Here is a 15,588-nt window from a genome sequence, read left to right on the forward strand (position 1 = left end):
AATATAGGTTATACTTGAGCCTCTCTTAGGGTCGTCTAGTTAGGGTGGACTTGGATGGACTGGCTTAGCTGATCTTTCAAGGTCTCTTCTTCTCCAGTCCAATTTTCATAAGGTTTTACGATACTTGGAATTCAATTCAAATCTGTAGCTTCCCAAAGTTCAGGTTCTATTGTTTTCTAAACTCAAATAGGTGTGGAGGAAGAGATTCAAACTGGAAAGATTAAATTGAAATTTGGGTATAAGTTCCCTTTATTGGCATGTGCCTGTAAACATATATAGAGATACGTACATTCACCTATTAAAACATTTAGAATTTGCGTAGCTGAGGAATCACTAAACAGAAAATTCCTGCTCTAAAGTTGAATGTACAAAGCTAAAGCTGCCTCTGAATAAACCTGTATCCAAAACATACACATTCGTGTATGTACATACTTAATTCACAAGAATGCTTGAAAGATGTATTGAAACAGATGCCTAACTCTGTGCAATCTTACATCTGCTGGTTTTGTTTAAAGATATATAAACCTTTAAAACTGTTACAAAATAACATGTATAATGGGATTAAAACCTATTCAGACCATATGTTAATTCTTAGAATACCTGTATCTATGTAATACATTTCAGAATATGCGAAGAGAAAAAATTAAGAATAAGAATTTTACAATCTCTGCTCCTTTTATCATGGGATGCAGTATATAAGTCTAACCCATTCTGAGATAAAATAAATTTTTTTCTTGCGTTTCCCGTTACTTCCACAGGCTATGGAGTATTGTTTGAATTATCTTGTATTATAAAATAAACTTGCTTTTCTCTTTTTTGTCTTTTCTTTTTTTCCTCTGTATCTTTTGTGGTGAAAACATCATCTTTTCACCTAATAAAAGAAAGAATAGCAAAGGAACAGTACCGATGTACAAAGTGGGTATCTTCTGTCATTCGGTGTTTCTGCTTTGTGAACAGAGGACAATGGTGGAAATGGATTCTTTCACCTTCTTATTTATTTTAATAGTGTTATTTCTGCAGATAGTGTAATTTGCCCAGGGAAAAAGAAACTGACTTCCTCTGCCTGGGTTTTTTGTTGTTGTTAATGATGCATTGTCCTCCTTCCCGCAGACATTCACGTTGGCATCTGTGTGGAGGACAAAGGTTTGTTCCCAGTTCTGCAGAAAAGATATGACTCAACATTGTATAATTCCTTTTGAATTGATTTAGCTTTTATAGACTTGCCTCTCTAATCTATAAAGGAAAAAAAACCCTGTTGGCACAGGGGATGAACTGACATTCCTGTTACTGAGCATTTCATTCCAAAGAGTTGATGAAACTCCTATAGCTCCAGACAGGATAAAACATTCAAAACTGAGCGATGTAGTAACAAACCTTTCATTAGCCAATGAGACAATTGCAAAATCTTTTCCGTGACTTAATTTGAAGCTTCAGTGAAACCATAGTATTTGTTCCTTAACCTAGTGTACCTATTGTGCTAAGAACCACCAAGGGAAGGAAGATGACTCTGATGTATCCTGTAGGAAACGAAAAGTCTTGCATTTGGTGTCTCAGTGGACTTCTCTCTACAAAGACTGGTTACACGAAGATGAGCATTTAAAACAGTTTTTAAAGGTATTGAAACACTTTCTTATGCATTTCAGCGCTGTTTAATTATCATACTGTGTCTAAAAAGCCCCAACAGCAAAATCTAAAAGCATAATTTTTCATAGTTAAATTTTCCCCATAAAATCTATAATATAAAATTATTTACATGTGTCTTCCTTGAATGCCTTAGAGACAGCCAGTTTTAACAGAAAGCCTGTAATGTCAATACATTCAATGTTAAAAACATTACTTTCCGATATGAAAAAGAGAGTTTTGAGGTCATTGTAAGAGATGCTACTTTGACTGAAGAGTGAAATGCTATTCCACAGTGTTTGTCAGGTGCACATGGAGAGCAGCACAGCTTTATGTACTTTTAATAAATAAAATGATGTCCTTACTTATTAGCAAGGATGTTCCGATCTTTCTGAATGAGTTCCAAAAGCTTTTATAATTCTCTTGTAAATTTGCAAATAGCCCTGTCATCACTGACCGAGACCCATCTGGTGGTTGACTTTTTTGATTTGTTTTTTTGTTTGTTTGTTCCACCTGATGGTTGAAAGACAAAGGGATGAAACATTGAACTAAATTTCAAGAAAGTCTTGAGCTTCCTTTTTTATTTTTATTTTTATTTATTATGTTTTTTTTGGAGTAGGACACACTGCAAATGGAAGCAGAGACCTTAGGATTTTTGCTGTTTGGTACTAGATGGGTAGTGCTGTACTGGAAAGGGGACATCATTCCCGCTGTCACATAGTTACACGGTGTTTACCTATCTTGATGCTGGGCTTTTTTTTCTGGCCATGGAGGTGTGTGACTGTGTATTGCCACAGAATTTCTCTGCTCGAGGCTTCTGTGCAGTATTAAGCAGAAGTAACTTGAATGATAGTTGAAGTTATACATGCAAAAACAATATATAGGATAATAAGTCAGAATCATTCATGCTGAAGTTTATGAATGTAGGATTGTTAATTGGGCTAAAGCAAACCTGATGACTCGGCTTATACATATGATTGTCATTTTCTTGGAAGGGAAAGAGAAGCAGCTGTGCAGGTTCTGAAAAAGTATAGAGAAAACATTTCCTACAATTTCGGTCATGAAAGCTGATTCAAGTTATTTACCTCTTAGCTGAGGTAGTATCTTTTACATTTAACTGAAGTTCCTGATTGATGATATTCAGACAGTGCCTCCCCCAAAAATAAGAAGTAGGGTTTGTTTATTTATTGATTGATTGGTTTACAACTAGGAGTATGTTGTTATTTGTTTGAGACAGACATCAACTTGATTTAAAATGCATGCAAATGTGAGGAGAAGCGAAGGAGACCATCCTCCATGTTAAAAGTCTCAGTCAAATGAACCTATTTGTTATCATTTTGGATAAGTGATGAAGGTGTGGCGTGTTCTTATGCTTCAGAATGTGTTGCTCTGATCTAACCCACATTTCATGTAACAGCCACAGGTGCTGTTTTAGATCTTCCTGTTTGTAGACTAGTGAGCATCAACATTTTGCCCTCTCACTTGGTGATGACACAAAGAGTGTTTCGCCAAAGGCAAGGTGAATATTGACCAGCATGGAAATCTAGACAGGAACATTCTCTTCTTATGGGTCTTGCATGAATATAACGATGAAATTTGTTTCAGTAGGTTAGTGCCTGAATTGATTTAGACCACTGATGTGATGCCTTAGATTTATGTTTCAGTTATCAGGTTTTTGCAGACACTGTTTTATTTTGTAGACGATATACAGGAATGTGTTAGATGATGTGTATGAATATCCCATTCTTGAGAAGGAACTGAAAGAATTTCAGAAGATACTTGGGATGCACCGTCGTCAGTAAGTATTCATTATATTTGTGATCAAGTCTCCTTTTATTTAGAGTGCAATTTATTTCTGTTGTCATCTTGCTGTAATTCAGTAAAGCAATGAGTGATACAAGCACTATATTTATTTTTACAAATAATCTCCTCTTTAAACTAAAACTAGATTATTCAATCTTCTCTGATATTTGTTGGGTGGTGTGTGTGGTTCAGCAGTCAACCCCATCGTTTCTGATTGGGATGACTTGCAAATAGAGGGATACTTTATGGAAAAGCTGGCAAAATGTCCTTCGGAAGCTGCAGTTTGTGGCTTCAGATGGTACATTCATTCTCATTCTGTCTCTGCAATCTACAGTACTGAGAAGCAAATCTCTTTTGCAATAGTCATCTCAGGGTTAGTATTTTACTAATAATTTTGCCATTGGTAAAAGATACTTCCTTGGCATGGTTTTCCAACAAATGAGGTTTGTTTCTGTGGTTTGGCCATTGGGGAAGTGGAGAGAGCTGTGTCCCTGAGGGTGACCCTGACTGCTCACGCTGGGGGGGGCCCGCACTGTGTGTTCTCCAGCAGCTCACAGGTTGGCAGCATTGCTTTTCACTACATCAGTTGTGCAAGTCACAGAGAAGTTTTCTGGCTGAGCCAGGTGCCCTTAGCTTTCCCTGAAGGAGCTCTGCAGTCATTCTTTCCAATGTTATAAGCTTTGTAGTGGCTAAAACTTCCTTTTCCTAATGTTTGGCTGAAAAGAATAATTTGGATTTTCCTTTTTGTTTCAGCACTGTAGATGAGTATTCACCTCACCGAAAGGTAACGCAAACCTGATTGTTGCTGGTTGCTAGATAACTTACCATCTCAATTTCTTCCCCTGTGCCCACTTCCCTCTCTTTTCTTGGCTTCTCAATTGAAAGTGACTGGTGGCCGAAAACATGACAGGATACATCAGTGAGGTTGGACCTGCAATGTTGCTGAAGGAATTTTTCTTTTCCTGCCAGCACAGCCTGGATATCAGCTTCATGAGCTAACCTGCAGTGGCTGTGACAGTATTAACATCTTAACAAGATGCTCTGAGATGTCAAAATTCAGGAGAGGCCTGGGAGCACGTCCCCACCGGGCTGGAGAGACGTAGCAACCTGGGCAAACCAGGCTGAGCACAGGCGTTGCCTATTGATGTCAAGTAGACAGAGCAAAGGGAGGATTTGTTGTGGCAGGGACAGAGAAGGAAAGGGAGGAACATGAATCTGTCTCTTTAACTGGAGGGAGAAGATGCAGCCAGAGAAAGCTGGCATACAGACTGCACAGAGGTGAATTGCTGTGGTCGTCAAATTTACTGGACTGAAGCTGAAGTGTGTAATAAGCTTAAAATGTTACTGCAGAAACGTGGAAGGGGGAATATGAGATTGTAGCTAAACTGCTAAATAGGCTGATTCATAAGTATAGGAAATGTATATAAGAATATGTGTGTAAGAAATGGGCTCTGAACATGGTTACAGAGAACCTTGGACTGCACAGGCTACTTAGCCTCGGCATATCCCGTTTCCTTCAAAATCCCCACCTTGGCCATTATTTATTAAGGCAACTCCTAGTTTACTGATCCAAGAAAGGGTGGGTGGATTTCCTATAAAGAAACCTTTTTGGCCAGACGTATGGGCTGAATGCTATGTTCTGTGAATTACTGCTTTGTAAAGGGTAGGGATGCAGAGAGTCACTGTTGTCTCTTTTTTTTTTTCCCCTCTTTCTTTCTTCTCCCACTCCCTCACAGAACAAAACCTTTTTCCACCAGTTCAGTCTAAAGGAGAACTGGCTACAGCACAGAGGAACCATGAACGAAACAGAAGAAAGTAAGTATGATTGAAAGAGTGGAGGAAAAACTCCAAAACTGCAAAATTGTTTCTCAAGGGCTGCCTATAATGTAAATTTTTTTTAACTGACATGCAGCTTCTGAACGAGACCTTAGGGCCACAAAAGAAGAAAGATTTGACTGTGTAAGGTAACCTTCCTGCCTCCTACTTTGCAGGGGTTCAACAGTGACATGGTATCTCAAGGGCTTTTTGCCCCAGTCTGGTTCCTCCAGCAGCCCTGTAGCAGAGCTGTGTACCTCCCAGGAGTGCTGGCAGCCCACCCACCAGGCGTTTTTCCTGTTCCATTTCATGCTCTCAGTCTCTTGACGTAGATCTTGGTTGCAAAAGGTGAATGAATAAGGCTGTCACATGAAATGGGCCAGGATCTGCTAACTCTGGGAACCCGCCTTATTCCTTCTCGCCTCGAAAATGCCTCTGCGTGGAGTGCAAGGTGCCACTTCACTTTAATGTCAACCGTTTCAAAATGCAATTTCCCTTCATCACTACTAATGCAGTAACACAGTGAGGCTGTCACCCTCCAGTGATGCCTGTATGAGGAAGGAGGCAGAGAGGAGGATAACATCGTGTACACAAGCAGAGAACAGGCAGAAGGACCTCCTAACTGGAAGTCTTGTCCTTTGACGATATATCTTTGTTTCTCACCGGGAACAAAACTCCGGAAGTTCACGTGGAGTCAGGATATTTTTAGTGCTCATTTGTGACAGAATAAAAACTGAGCTTATTCACTGCCAAGTCTTTCTGCGCAATATGTGCTGCTGATAAATATCCTCTTTCCGTGCTTCAAATATAAGTTTGTTTGAGATTTATGTTACCAAGGCTGCTTCTAAAAATGTCATTGCTGGATGAGAACTCCCACACTCATTCTTCTTCTTAAAAAGTTGGACATAGCTTGTGGGTGAATGGGGAGGGAAACCACTGGCACCAGAGAGGGGACAGACTGCGTGGCTGTCGGGACAGGAAGGGCAGGACCCAGCAAGGCCTGCCCTGACTGGGTTAAATTGCTTTTATCGCACTGCTTGAGAGCATGAGCCATGGAAGATGATGGGATCGAGGGAATGAAATATCAAAAGTGGAGTTGGGGAGAGGTGAGACAGGTGCTGAGTGTGGACATCTAAGTTGGTGTGGTGGAGTGCTGCCAGCTGATAGCACGTGTGGAGGATGGGTCTGTCCAAGCCACACCATGCCACTTGACCGGAGGCATTTGATGCCCTAACGTAAGCATTGCCAGGGCAACTTGCAACCCATGGCCACTTCCTCCCACTGGCATTCCCTCCTGCACCTCACAGAGGAGCAGCACAGGCTCCTGGAAGCGACAGCATGGTCCATGGCAATAGATACCACAGGCAGAACATTGGAAAGGTGCACGGGGGAACAGGCTTTGGGAGAATCAGTATGATGGTTGTTCCTGAGGACCTGACCTGTAGATTGGTTTATTTCAGTGCTAAACAAAGGATATGCCAATAGCCTAGTGATAAATTATCATATTGCTGTCATCTTCCCCTCCCCAATGACAGAGAGGAGGAGATTTCAAACAAATTCACTGTCAGCAAGTTGTGTTGCACTCTGCATATGGAGTCCAAATATTCTTGTCAGGTTTTTTAAAATTTATTTTTCTACCTAGTAATTTACAGTGCATTTTGATAGCTCTATCTTTTCATGAGTTATATGCATTCTGAAGAGAGATTCTGCCATAGGTTGAGCATCTGATTTACTGTCTCTCAGCAGAGACAGGTTAAGAAAAAATTATAAAATCAAATTACTTTTCTTCCCCAAGGTTAAATGCTAAGTTCCTCCTTCCTTCTCATCGTCATTTTTTTCTTTACTACAACACACAAAAAAAAGATATTCATGAGCATAGAGTTCTTAGCTGCTTCTGGCATGGTCTCATTTAATGAAAGTGCCCTGAAGCCATGAAGATTTGTAGGACAAGCAAAGAGGTATTTCTACATACAACTGTCAATGGAAATAATTTAAAATATACAGCATTTCTGGAGAAGAAAAGTTTTGTCTTACACTGACATGGTAGCAGCCTGTCTGCAATAAGAAGTACTAGAGTAGAAAGAAATGGAAAGTTCAATCAAGCACTGAAGTGAGTATGAAACCAAGAGTTGTGGCAGTTCTTATTATCAGATGTTGTAATTTTTGAAGTATTTATGCAAGTCTGCAGCTCTGTTTTTTCCCTTTTAAGTGTGGCAGCTGTATTTCAAAGAACTGGCTACAGCAAACTAGGCAAAAGATGTAAACCTAAAATTCTGGCAAGCAGAGAGAGCATACATCCAGCATACGTCCCTTTTTGTAGCAAAAACAGTACTGCCTGAGCTGACCACAGCATTACTGCTGGGAATCTCCCTCTCAGAGCCTAAACAACTCGTAGACCCGCAGTGGAAGTGATGAGACCATGGAATTTCTCCAAACTAGTCCCTTTTATGTGTGCTGCTAGTGATGCAGGGAAAGAGTTGTCAGAACTAATTGCATTGCTGTTCAAGAAACCTCTGCTGGTGCTAAAATACCCTGGCACTACAAGTAGTTAAGATGTCTAGACAGATAAGCTAGTGGGAGTGGTTGAAGACAGGGAGCGCTGTAAAGCCTCCTGTTCCAGGTGGAAATGGAGGTCCAAAATAATTACTGCAGCAGATAAGAAATATGCTGAAAGGGTGGTGATTTATCTGAACCTAAAGTAAGGTGAGAAAAGATGGCAACAGGTGAGTTTGCAAAGAAGATAGGCAGTAGAGGAGTTTGTCCGTGACAAATCCTCATGGGAGGAAGTGTCAGATAGGTATCGCTGAAAAGCAGCCATGAGGATCTCTGTTTCCATCCGTTTGGCCTTCTCATTTCCCAGGGTGAGGAGGTGGGAAGGGGGAAATGGTGATGTTTATGTTCATGTCCCTGTAGGTCAGGGTGCAGCAGCCGCCCTTCCTGCAGCCGCAGCAGCCAGACAGCCGAGGCATTGCCGTGGTCGGGTCTGCGAGATTCTCCCCTGCTCTGTTCAGGTGTCTCTGCCTACTGCTGAGTGTGTCTTTCTTTCTTTGTGCAGTTTTCTGCCGTGTGTATTTAACAGAGCACTCCTATGTCAGTGTGAAAGTTCAAGTATCCACTTCAGCTCAGGAGATACTGAAGATTGTAGCAGAAAAGATCCAGTACCCAGAGGAGGAGTTGGCACTGGTGACAGTCACGTTCTCTGGCGGTAAATAACTTCCCTTCATCTGATTACTTACCTTTTAGTGCATCATGGAAGAGAGGGCTGACATTTTCTGGTGCAAGGATATAGCTGTTCCTGTGCGGGCCCACAGCTGGATGACCACGGGAACAATGAGGAGCTGCTTCCCAGAGAGTCGTTTCCATGGCAACAGCTCATTCTTGGGTACCGTGGGATACAGCATCTCCTTGCTGGGAAGGGAGCGCAAAGGACCCTGTCTCCAGCAGTGCTGCAAGATTTTATTTTTCCCCCAGAGATAAATCTCCTACTTATGCATTAAAATTAATTTGGAAGGCCACAAGGCATGGTTTGCTTTAAAAATATAAAAGGGGATAACAAGTACTGTGTGCGTAGTTGTTTCCTTATTTATGGCATGGGTAATGAATATTCTCCAGCAGAAAGGAGGGAGACATGTATTTGCCCAGATGAGATACTGAGAGCAATCAAAGCAATATTTTGTAGCAGTCTTGCTTACAACTGACATTTTTTGCTTATTTAGTATTTCTCATTGAACAGAAAGGCTTATTGTCTTTTTTTTTTAAGGAAGACGATGGGCTGATATTAGGGATCGGCCAAACCCCCAGGATTTGCTTTTGTGTCTGTCAGGTCTCAAGGTCTTCCATCAGATTGTTTTTCTCGTTGTGGTGCCTTTTGACTCTTAGGGAATATAAAGGAAGCAACTGAACTTTGTGCACAGAAATGCCAAGCTGGATCTACAAAAAAAGGTCTAAGAGTTCAGAATACCTTGGCCATATTCTCAGATAACGTTGGTGTCGATCCCCTGGGACAAAGGATGCACCCTTAAAGATATGGCACTCATTCTTCTTTTTCAGTCTAGTTAAATGAAATATAGACAAATGCTGGGTTGTTCTGTTTATTTATTTGATTCAGAAGTGGAAGGTCACATTTTTCTCCCCCATGCTGAGCTCAGTTAAACAACCATTTTTCCGCAGGGCGTCAGTGTGGGTGGCAGGGAGACGGTGCCCTGCCCCGGCTGTCGAGAGCCTGGGCACGGAGCAGCCACACGGGAGCATTGCACGTAGGCGTCCTGGCCAGCTGGGTTACATCATTTGCAGGCACGCTCCTTTTACCCTTGTGTGTGCCCAAACTTGCCTCCAGTGCGTTTTGCAGCACTGCAAAATCACTGTGCTGCTCTTGTTTTTCAGGTCTTGTGCTCCTGTTGAAGAGCACGGCAAGTTTTGCTCTGATAGCAATAAATCTGGCGCTAACTGCCTGCTTAGCTAAAGAAAACCAACAATTCATAAATAACTAAACACACTATTATCTCTAGACCACATTTGTTCCCAAGAAAGCTACAGAATAGGAGTGGTTGCCACTTGGCGGTTCAATAAGAAACAATAATTAAAATGGAGGTACAATAGGACTGTCGTTTGTACATGACCATTATAACCCAAAAATGTTATTTAGTCATGTTGCCTGAATTAATTGGAGATACCACAATTTCAGTATCCTTGTACGTATGCATTGGTACTCCTCTGCTGCGAGCAACAAACACCAGCCTGCCACACATTCTTTTTTTCCCTTATTTGCATGACGCGACTGTCATCTGCCATCCTCTTGGAGAACATGTTTTTATTGTACTCCTGAAATGAGTAAGCAAGCTCTTTCTATTCAAAATTACCTTGAAAAAAAACACTGGTAGTTCAACATAAATGTGTCTGGTGTCAGTGTGAGCATGGATAAGAGGGAAAACAGACAGTTTGAAATGGTGTTTGGCTCTCAGACGACTCCTGGTCCTATTCCTCCCTCATGGGCAATGAAAAGTCCAAGGTAGCTCTCAACACGCTTGTAGTGCTTTTGGGTCTACACAAATACAGTCACAGTAATCAACTCGTGTGTCAGGTCTCCAGAAGATTACTTGGAACCTGCAGGAAGAGACAGTTTTCCTAGGATGGTTTTTAAGTTGGGTTCTGGGTTTTGCTGCATTTTTCTCCCCACCTTTCTCTGGTACATCCAAGAATGTTGAGAGCTGAACCAGTTCTCTGGAATGGAGAAAAAAAAAGTTCCTTGTTCTTTGCTGTCAGTTTGGTGTGTCCTGCTTTTTACTCAATTGTTTCCTAAATTAATTACTCTAGGTCTAGAGGAATTTCTGTACATACCATACTATCAAGGACTCTTCAGCTTTGCTCCATGAGGTGAATTTCATGGTGTTGTGATCCTTTCAACTACTTTTCCTGCTGAATGGTCATGTCTGATGACTTCTCCACCCCTGCTTTTGTCTGCCAGTGACATGTAACAGCTTAGTCTCTGGCGGCCAAGACACTTCGCTCTAACAAAAGCCACTACATTTACAGTAGACACACTAAATTGAAATGAAATGTTCTATAATGCCTAGGAGATTAGACTAGCTGATTGAAGGGTTTCTTTCTGCTCTATCCTATGTGAAGTCCAAGTTGAAAGCAGATGCTGGAAGTTTTTGTGCTCTAGTCCAGCATCAGAGACAGCTCACCTTTATTGCGCCTGAATAGTGCAGAGATGATGATCCCATGTTTGGCATACCCATAGGGGCTGGGTTTGACGCTTAGTTAAATTCTAAACTGATGTGGCTTTACAAATATATTTGTAATGTTTTCGTCATACTTAGATACAGCTTTTACTCTTTCTGAAGCTTCTGTGTTTTGTTTTCTAACAGAAAAACATGAACTACAACCAAATGACTTGGCGATCTCAAAATCTTTTGAGTCATCCAGTCGTATGTTTGTCTACCGAAAAGATCTGACTGATTCTTTGGTAAGGATGTGTATTGTATACTTTCCATTTTTGATTTGTCTGACTCCAGATCGAGGACTTACTATTCCTGTCAGAGGGCTTTTTCAATACAGAAATTATTTTTTGCTTCCTCAGTAAAGCTTACTGAGCTGCTCTATACCTGAAAAAAAGAATCTTGCATTAACAGCAGTTATTTGACTGAACAGTAATGGAATTTCTTCATCTATTTCAAATAGACCAAAGGTTCTGTACAGCTTAAATCTTTCAATCTACATCAGCCTGGGAAAGCTGACTTGTGCTTGTACAGGACTGGACAGGATGAGGATTATTCAGGGCCCATGTGACTTTTTTGTTCCCCCACAGCCCCCCCACCCCACCCCTTGTGCCTCTGTAACAATTAATATGGCTGGTACATAATCATACAAGGTGATGGACAAACTCCATGGAATTACTACATGTAGAAATAGATGTTGTGCGAGTTCTACCAAAACTAATGGACTTCAGTGTGATGCCAGTGTTGTGGCAGTGCATGGTCAGTTTACCACTGGCAATATATGCCAGCCACATCTTCTCTTCCCTTCATCTGTCTGTCTGTCCCTCCATCCCCTCACTGGTGCGGGGGGGCGGCGGCGGGGGGGAGCGGGTCTCATTCCCTGTGTCATCAGAAACTGGGATTGCAAACTTTCTCTCCCCCTGTGATTTCCCAAAACCTCAGTGAGGCAGGAACAGTCAGGTGCTCAAAAAATTGTTTCAGTAGCTTTCTGCTAATTATGCATATGTTTTGAAGAAAGCACAGGGACAGTCTCGCGGCTGACTTTTACATGTTGTCAGTACCACTAGGATCTGTGCATTCATGCGAGGGATGAGAAATGTCTATTTACATTTTGTTGGATCAGTATGCCCCGAAGAGCTGACATGCCGCTATCATTGTAGTCTGTCATCCCCATTATCTCCAGCATTCTAGCCACCTCTAAAAATGCGAATATTAAGGGAAGGTTTCCAGTGCGGACAGGTGACAGCCAATCTAGCTTCATTAGTTACGTAATAAAAATCACAAAACTTGCAGTAACTGTCAGAAATATAGCACCGAAGTAATGGCTTAACAGATAAGACTAATCTTTCATCTTGGCAGATGGTTCATGTGCCAGGTTTCAGTCTGATGAAGTAAAAAAACCCAAGAGAAACGCAAACCATTGAAAACTCAAGCTAATAATGGAAATTTCAAATGACCCTTAATACCAGCAGTACCAGTGTACACCACAGTAGTGTGCTAAGTAACTTTCATGAAGTTACGCAGTGTTTTACTGGTTGTTGGCGATTACATTTGGAGTAAATTAATCATGAAATGGATGGATTTATGTTATTTGTAAAGGTGGATTGGTGGGCAAGTTGTGTGTATTTATTCTAAATCCGGTGTGTTTACAGAATGATTCTTTTATCTTACAATACAAAAATTTCATGGTGTCTTAATTCAGATTCTATTTTCTGATGGCTTCAGGGATTTTATTTTCATTATGCTGTCAGCTTGGTCAGTGTTTTATACTCAAGGGTTAGAGAAAGAGAGACAGAGAGGCAGGCCTAATCCAATAGGAAGTCATTGATCCTATTGACCCATTTCCTTTTTCAAGCTATTTATTAAATAGGCTATAACTCCTTGATTTTGATTAGTGGGGGATAAAAACCCCTCAGAGTGCACTTAGGGAAGATTGCCTACTCAGCTCTGTTTTGTACCTTGGTCCAGTAGCTGTTTCATTGCAGAACTTTTGGCATTTGCTCAGGACTTTTTTTTTTGCTCTTGGCTATTGATTCAGAATCCATTTGCTGAAAATGAGGAATTGCAGCAAAGGTCTGTGAGAATTTTGGGAATCAACACCTGGGATCTTGCCTTAGAACTTACAAACTTTGACTGGAGCCTCTTCAATGCAATTCATGAGGTAAGATGCACCATGTCCACTTCCAGGTATATTATTCTAATGCAGCGTTGAGCCATTATGATTTCCTGATATGGCACCAGCATTTTGGAGCATCAGTATTCCTTGGTGCTCAGTTCATCATCATGTGACAGTATGATTTGGCAGCTCTCAGTAGTGGTGACACTGAATCAGGTCCAAGAGATGTGTTGCAATCCTTGATACTGGAAGAAATTGTTAAAGGTTTGTAACTTCCCTTTGCTAGTGCATCTCGTATGTTCCCTGTATACCTGGTGGGTTTTATTGAAATTTGCCTCAAGAGAGTAAAAAGTCATGATTATTCTCTAAAAACTGTCTGTGTGAATGTGTGATATATGCAGAATGTCCTTTGCACTCAGTAATGTTCCAATAAATATAGGACTCCGCAAATAGGTGTCCTTGATACCACGTTAACCGCAACAGAATTCACAATTTCAGCAATTTAGATGGTAACATTACTGTTCTTGTTAGGCTTCAGTGAGATAAATACTGGGCAGGCTTTATAAAATGGGATAATGGCCCACTTCAGTGCCCATTGGGTTGGTTCAATGACATTGATAGGTTCTGGCGTGAGCTGCTGAGTAAAATACACAGTTAACAGTACAAAATGTCGCTTGAAAACATCATTCACTGAAAAGCATGGTGACTTTCTGAGAAAATGAACGGGAAATTCCCTTGCTTCTCATCAGATGCTTTACTTGATCTTTCACTTCAGGTTCTTTTATTCAGGTTAGACACTTTAAATCTAGAGCTGGTCAAGTAGGGTGGTTTTTTTTTTCACAGAAATCAATACCCGCACCTCTGTTCCTGAGAACTTGGCTATTTTTAGGAAGAAGTTTGAATGGAAATTTTTCACATTCTGCAATGGTCTGATATGGTTGCTTTTTCATACTGGAACAGAAGTGATGGAATACAGAAAGAGAGAAATTGTTTATGTCCTATACCTGGCTGTAGCCAGAAGTGGAACTGCAGGAAATCTCACAAGAAAAGCGCATCTTGTAGCACTTCCAGTCCACCTGCCTACTGTAATAAGCCTCCAGACTTTGCTAAGCCAAACTTGGACCCTGAATCATTTGTGAAGGGTTCATGGATAATGAAAAAATAACCATCTGTAGCCAAGTCTTGTTTCCAAAATATACTTCTAAATAATTTATAAATCATTTACATTTAAATTGCTTTTATATCCCTAATAATGTTGTCAATGTCTTCCAGCAAGAGCTGATATACTTCACGTTCAGCAGACAGGGCAGTGCTGAAAACACAGAGAATCTCAGCCTTCTGCTTCAAAGGTGCAACGAGGTCCAGCTTTGGGTTGCCACTGAGATACTCCTTTGCAGCCAGCTCTGCAAACGTGTACAGCTACTCAAAAAGTTCATCAAGATTGCTGCCCAGTAAGTTACTAAAGCTACAAAAAAATCCTTGAATTCGCATGCTTTATTTGGTGGGAAAGGCAAAGTAGGTGCAAGAGCAAAGAAAGAAAACCAGTTTGTCTTCCTATGTTTTAGCAGTGTAGTAAGCATACCTAGATAAAATTAACACCAACGAACGCTGGCCAAACCTAGACGTGGTGGACCATGTGCTGCTCAAATCTTCCCCGGCAGCTTAGCAGCTGCGTCTGCAGCATCAGCTGCAAAATCTCTGATGGTGCAGAGATATCTCCTTTATTAGCAGAGATAACCAGAGGACCATTTTTTTGAGCATCAACAGGGTTATTAATCAAAGACTATACTGAAATCAGAAAACTCTGTTATAACCTACAAAGTGTCCTACCTCTAAGGAGAAACTGGCTGTTTCTCCTGTGAGTGAGCTGTTGCCCCGTGTTGTCCTCTCTGGAGTAGTCTCTTATTTATTGGAGCGGGGGTTCTTCATTAGTTAGATTTGATGGTCTGTTCTTGCACTACTCCTAAATAGTGCTGGCATTTATTCTATGCCCTGGAACAAAGTGCAAATATATGCTATACACAGAGAGTTCTTTTCTCTGTAGTCACTCTTATTTTAGTAACCAAGGGAATGGAGCAATTTAAATATGCGCAACCATTTTCTTTGCCTCTCTCTCCACTTGTTAGTCTTCTGCAATATTTGAATATGCATGTTCATGGAAAATGTATAATTTGTTCCCTTCATCGACTGGGTTGATTTAATTTGCAAAGCACTTACATGGAAAGGACTGTTCTCTACTGAAGCAGTGCCTTTGGTGAAATGAATTCTTCTAATCTAGTGTAACTCATAAACGTGATTTGATTTAGTTTGCAAGTTGTATTGTATCCAGTAATATGTTCATTTTCTGCCTTATCTTAATGACCATTCATTTTCTGCCTTAACTTAATGACCAAGTTTGGTCCAATTACGTCAAAAACGGTTGGTTCTGTGTGCCTTGCTTGTACCACAATAGCATTAATTTGCATTCCAAGAAAAGTTTCATGTCTGTCCCACATGAATAGGGATATATTTGTC

At 40.9% G+C, this 15,588-nt stretch overlaps 1 protein-coding gene across 2 annotated transcripts in view; it reads left to right on the plus strand.

Annotated features, from left to right (window-relative positions):
• The window catches only part of RAPGEF5 (Rap guanine nucleotide exchange factor 5), a 161,196-nt gene that overhangs the window by 124,697 nt on the left and 20,911 nt on the right, over positions 1-15,588 (plus strand). For both annotated transcript variants that reach the window (XM_064444448.1, XM_064444449.1), the window contains 8 exons: positions 1,470-1,614; positions 3,321-3,418; positions 4,177-4,207; positions 5,160-5,238; positions 8,294-8,443; positions 11,109-11,206; positions 12,997-13,119; positions 14,347-14,525. In XM_064444448.1, coding sequence (XP_064300518.1) covers positions 1,470-1,614; positions 3,321-3,418; positions 4,177-4,207; positions 5,160-5,238; positions 8,294-8,443; positions 11,109-11,206; positions 12,997-13,119; positions 14,347-14,525 — 903 coding nt within the window. The remainder of the gene's footprint in view (positions 1-1,469; positions 1,615-3,320; positions 3,419-4,176; positions 4,208-5,159; positions 5,239-8,293; positions 8,444-11,108; positions 11,207-12,996; positions 13,120-14,346; positions 14,526-15,588) is intronic.

Source organism: Phalacrocorax carbo, chromosome 2, assembly GCF_963921805.1.
Source record: "Phalacrocorax carbo chromosome 2, bPhaCar2.1, whole genome shotgun sequence".
In the NCBI taxonomy this organism is placed as follows: domain Eukaryota; kingdom Metazoa; phylum Chordata; class Aves; order Suliformes; family Phalacrocoracidae; genus Phalacrocorax; species Phalacrocorax carbo.